At 55.6% G+C, this 5,697-nt stretch overlaps 1 protein-coding gene across 1 annotated transcript in view; it reads left to right on the top strand.

Annotated features, from left to right (window-relative positions):
- Positions 1 to 350: 350 nt before the first annotated feature.
- The window catches only part of LOC102430842 (olfactory guanylyl cyclase GC-D-like), a 30,895-nt gene continuing 25,548 nt past the window's right edge, over positions 351 to 5,697 (top strand). The window contains 3 exon segments of the mRNA XM_023755922.1: positions 351 to 1,134; positions 3,852 to 3,874; positions 3,876 to 4,148. Of these exon segments, the coding sequence (XP_023611690.1) occupies positions 351 to 1,134; positions 3,852 to 3,874; positions 3,876 to 4,148 (1,080 nt within the window).

The following is a 5,697-nucleotide window of genomic DNA, read 5'->3' as shown; positions in this document are numbered from 1 at the left end:
GGGACTGTGATAAGTGCTTCACATCATGCCCACCGTAACTCCATCAAATAACTTTCATTATCCACATTTTACCAAAGAGGAAGATGGGGCTGGAAAACTTCAGAGACTGGTGTAGGGCCACGAGGATGGGAAGCAGTGAGCGAGTCTGGCCAGCTCCAGCTCCAGAGCCCATACGCTGAGCCACCGAGCGCCAGCCCAGGACCAAGCGTGGGCATCATGGGGCCTCCCAACATCACGGGTCCAAATCCCTTGTTTTACTAATGAGGAGGCTGAGTTTCTGGGTGTGTGTGTGTGTGTGTGTGTGTGTGTAGGGAGCTGTCTCCAAATTATGTTGAAAGTGCTGGCCGAAGATGCTGGAAACCTTGTTGTTCTCCTCCTTCCCAGGACCGCAGGAGGGCTTGTACCCTGAAGGTTGGCACTGGAGGCGGCCCCACGGGAAGACTTGCCCGGGTCTGCGGGGGTCCCCTTTCATCTGTCCGAGGAGAGCCCCTTCCCTGCCGCTTTTCTCTGTGGTTCTTTGGGGTGCCCTCCTGTGGGCTGGCTCCCTCCCCAGTCGGGCCTGGGGGGTGGGGACGTTTACCCTGGGGGTGCTGGGTCCCTGGGACTGTGACCCCATCTTTGCCCAGGCTCTCCCAAGAGTGGCCGCCCAGCTGGCTATGGACCGAGCCAACCAGGACTCCTCACTGATGCTGGGCTCGCGGCTGGCTTCCGTGGTCCTGCCCACGGGCTGTGACACGCCTCGCGCCCTGGCCACGTTTCTGGTCCACCAGAACACCGTAGCTGCTTTCGTGGGTCCTGTCAACCCTGGTTACTGCCCAGCGGCAGCCCTGCTGGCCCAAGGCTGGGGCAAGACCCTCTTCTCCTGGGCATGCGAGGCCCCTTTGGGAGGAGGTGAGCTGGTGCCCACGTTGCCTTCGGCCGCCCACGTGCTGCTGTCCGTCATGAAATACTTCGGCTGGGCTCGTGTGGCCATCGTGTCCTCCCACCAGGACATCTGGGTGGCTACAGCCCGGCAGGTGGCCGTGACTCTCAGGACACACGGGTTGCCTGTGGTGCTGGTGGCTGCTCTGGGACCCGGGGAGCAGGGGGCCACAGAGATACTGAAGCAGCTGCGCGGCGTGGACGGCCTGAAGGGTAAGTGCACGTGGTGCCGCCCTCCTGTGGGTGGCCTGGACTCCATGTGGCCGCTGACGGGGAGTTCCCTCCACATCAGACGCTGGGCTGAGCACTTGACCCCGCGTTAACCTCCCAGAAGCCCTGTGAGCTAGTCCTGCTGAGGCCTGCACTTTGCAGCTCAGAGAAGGGAAGTAACATGCCCAAGTCACACAGCTGGCAAGTTCAGCAGAGATTGAGTTCTGATTCAAACATCAGCTGTGGAGTGGGAGCCAAGGGCTGTCTTAGTCCTTGCCTGGTACAGAGAAGGGGATGAGAGCGTAGGAAGGGAGCCTCAGGGAGGGAGTTAGAGCCAGTCTTTGTTTCTTGGAATTAGACTCAGAACTTTCATGGATTCATTGATTGCTTGCTTGCTTGATTGATTGATCGCTTTCTGAATTTATCAAGCCCCTGCTGTGCTGGGTGCTGGGTTGCATGGGTGCTGAACAGACAGGTGCTTATGACAGAGAGGTCAAGATCATCCCAAGAAGCAGAGGCCGGGAGCATCGGAGGGGGCACGGGGCTGGGCCCTGGAGGACCGGAGGAGGCTTCCTGGAGGAGGTGACACTTGACATGTCTTTAAGGAAGTGGTTACCCAGGGAGATGCATGGCAGAGCGGGGTATAGGAAGAGGTGTCACCTGGAAGACAAAAGGGATCTTAGAGTTCATCTAGACTGGGGTTTTCACACTGTGGGCCATTTGGGGCCATAAACTAACTTAGTGAATCAGACCAGCATTACAACAATAAGAAAGAGAATGAAACCGAAAGCGATAGAGAAGAATGAAGCAGAACGGAAATACAAGTAGTGAATGGGAGAGTGCATTGCAGATAGCAGGATGAAGTCTCGCTCTTGGAAATCTCCTTTCAGTTTTGTGAGTGCACTCACGTTTCATATACTCATTTGAGAGCACACAAAGGTAAAATGTATTTCTTACCATTGGGCACAGTTTGGAAACCACTGAGACCAACCACCAAGTTCTAGATCCGGGGGCACTGAGGCCAGTTCCAGGGAGCAGGGGTGGGCTGGCAGCCCCCGAGCTCGCGTGGCTGGGTGGTGACTTAGAGCAGAGTGGAGCAAGGGACCTGGCCCAGGTGTTCCCGCTGCCCTCGGGGTGGGGCCTCGCTTCTCCGAGCCCAGGTTTTCCAGCAAGTGAAAGGAGAAGGAGGAAACTCACCCCCCAAGGAGCAGATGTATGTCACCAAGTGCTGTGTAAACATTCAGCCAAGAGTCACTGAGCAAGGCTCTGGGGATGGGGGAGGAGCTGGCTGGGTCCCAGCAGGGAGGCTGGAGTCTGGCAGGAGACAGATGTGTATTTAGACAACAGAGGAGCCCAGAGGCTGGGGGAGCTGATCTACGCGGGGGTGGGCAGGGCTTCACAGAGGAGGTGACATTAGGGCAGAGCCTGAAAATGAGAAGTTGATTGCAGGAGGGCGTGAGGGAGGAAGGCATTCCAACCAGAGGGGTCAGCTAGCGCAAAGCAATGGAGCTAGTGTGTTAACGGGACTGGGGGAACGAGCCGTTCACCTCTGTGTGGCTGGAGCATGGTGGCAGTCGGTGGGGGAAGCTCATCAGACTCCCTCTCCGACACTTGCAGGAGATTGCGTTCCAGCCACTGTGCTGACTTGCAGGAGCCAGGATGCAGAGTGGTTAGGGGCACATTTTCTGGACTCAGATAGCCAGGATCCCACACTTGACCCACTTCCTACCAGCTGTGTGACCTCAGGCAAGTCACTAAACCTCTCTGTGCTATAATTTCCTCATCAATGGTATGAACCTCATAAAAGTCCTTACTTCATGGTCTGTGAGGAGGAGATAAAGGGCTTAGAGCCCTGCCCTGCACACAGAGAGCACTGCTTACAATCAATGTAGGCGTTTACCCATTAGCCTCCCCAGTTTTGTGCATTAGCTCCCTCGTGTGGCCAATTATAGAACAGCTCCAACTCCGAGCAAGAGAGAGGGGAGGTTTGGTGAGAAGTGGAACAGAAGCCAGGCAGAGGAAAAGGGACAAAGGAAGCCCTGGTTCTGTGTCCCTTCAGTCCTGGTGGGTCTCTCTCCGAGGACCTTTCTTACTATTCTGAGACCAAGATGGGGTGGCTCCCACCCATGTCCACATAGCATGGCCACCCAGGCTCAGCAGAGGCTGGGCTTCAGGCTCTGGCTTCCACATGACGGGGGTCCTCAGGCCCCAGCAAGACCATCGGCCTTCCTTGGTGGTTCCATATTCCTGGATTTTTTGGAGAAAGGGCTTGCAACAGGAACCTGAGGCCACTCCTTAACCTCTCTGGGCCTTGGTTTCCTCATCTGAAAGTAGAGATAATGATACACATACTTCTTAGCACTGTTGTAATATCAAATGACTAAATGTTTGCAAAAGTACTTCAGGCTAACAAGAGCAAGCTGTCAGTAGACACTAGCAGTTGTCAGAGGCAGCAGGGCACAGGGAGGGTGGGAAGTGGGTCATGATGATTGGGTGCGCCGGCTGGAAGGGAGCTAGTCTCAGGTGGGATTGGGTGGTCCTGGGTGTTATGGTTACAGAGGGAGCAGATAGAGGGCGTATTTCTCCTTTCCCAGACTGATGGGGAGGGAGGGCGCTTGGCAGTGGCAGCAGAGGGCGGGGGAGGACCTGAGAGCTCCGGGCCACTGACTTCTGGGCTCCAGGGAAGGCTGCAAAAGTGAGCCTGCCACGTCTGCCTCCAGTCGTGGTGCTGTGCATGCACTCCGGCGCTCCTGGGAGGCTCTGAGCAGATGGCCCTTCTGAGACAAGCGTGGGCCCAGGGCCTGGCAGATGGGAGGCTGGTCTTCCTGCCCTACGACACCATGCTCTTCGCCTTGCCCTACCGGAACCGCTCCTACCCAGCCCTGGGCCTCGGTGGGCCCCTTCGGGAGGTCTATGATGCCGTGCTCAGCGTCACCCTGGAGTCTGGCCCCGTGGACGAGGCCATCAAAGCTGCCGGGGCCAGTGAAGAGGGAGCCGCCCACCTGGAGCCAGAGCAGGTAGGTCAGTGCAGACCCTCACAGGGTTCAGAGCACGGGGTCAGGGGCAGGTGTGCATGTGCTCCGCCCCCATGCAGGCCTTCCTGGCCTTGGCCAGCTGCCCACCTGGCCTGTCAGTGCCACCTCCCCCGTGGGCACAGGACCCATCCCTTATTTGACAAAGGGTCTTTGTCTGGTCCCTGGAATTCTCTCTCTTTCTTTCATAGGGAGTGTGTGTGTGTGTGTGTGTGTGTGTGTGTGTTCTTTCTCACATTGTTCACTCTTTTGGCCTGCTGGGTCACTTCTCCTCTTGAGTCTCGTTTGCTTCTCTTTTTTAAAACTCTGACTCAATTCCTCTATTTGTCATTTCTGGCCCAGCCTCTTTCTCTTGCAGACATTCTTCCTCTCCTTGCTCTGTATCCCTCCAGCAAGTTGTGCAGATTAGAAGGGGAGAGTGTTGGCAGTGTGGGAGAGTGGGAAGGTCTTCTGGAGTCACCACGGTGAATCTGAGGAGTATTGGGTGGGGGTGTGGCTGTGGCTCTGCTTGGGCTCATAGGACTCAGGTGGCTGTGCTTCTTGATATAAGAAGACAATGGTGCCTAGAGGTGGTGACAGAGATTCAGATGCTGATGAAGGGTCATTAAGCCAGTGATTCATCTGACAAATGTGACATGTGTCCTTCTCATGTGCCACTGTGCCAGGTGGCGGGGACACAATGATGGACAAGACAGAGCTGGCTTTCAGGGAGCTTCCATTCTGTTGGTGTGAGATAGACAATAACCGAGCAACCTGATAACAAAATTTTACAGTGATAATGTTGCCGATAAGATAAAACAGGGTAAAGTGACAGAGAGTGGCTGGGGTGGAGAGTGGGCAACAAGAGATAGGATGGGCAGGGAAGCCCGCTGAGGAGGTGGCACTTGAGATGCGTGCTGAGTGATAAGGAGGCAGCCAGGTGAAGCTCTGGATGAAGAGCAGCCAGGTAGGGGAAAACAGCAAGTGCAAAGGCCCCGGGGCAGCGTGTGCTTCAAAGCCAGAGGAGCAGGTAGAAGGAGTGGCTGGACTGTCATGAGTGATGGGGAGAGGGATCTGAGATGAGCTTGGGCCTCATCATGAGGGTCATTCTAGGCCAGAGTTAGGAGCCTGAACTTAACGTAAGAGAAACCATCAGTGGGCTTAAGTAAGAAATTATTTGATTTGTCTTTTTAAAAATCACTTTGGTTGCTTTATGGGAAATGGCCCGAAGAGAGCTCAATGGAGCAAGGAGGCCCTTGGGAAGCTCCTGTGTGGTCCAGGTGAGCGGCGAGGGTAACACAGACCCAGGTGGCAGGAGTAGTTGGTGAGCAGGCAGTTGAGTTTGGAATAAATTCTGAAATAAAACCAAAAAGATGTGCTGATGAACTGGAAGCGAGAAAGAGAGGAGTCGGGAATCAAGCTGAGGTTTGAGACACTAGGCAGGTGGCAGTTCCATTTCCTGAAACGAGGGAGGGAGGACGGGCCTTGGTGTGGTAGAACCAGGCAGGGCCCTTGCAGGACCGGGAGTTCTGATTGGGGCATATTAGGTAGATCT

Source organism: Myotis lucifugus, unplaced genomic scaffold (assembly GCF_000147115.1).
Source record: "Myotis lucifugus unplaced genomic scaffold, Myoluc2.0 scaffold_86, whole genome shotgun sequence".
NCBI lineage: Eukaryota > Metazoa > Chordata > Mammalia > Chiroptera > Vespertilionidae > Myotis > Myotis lucifugus.
This window is presented reverse-complemented; position numbering and strand designations above follow the sequence as displayed.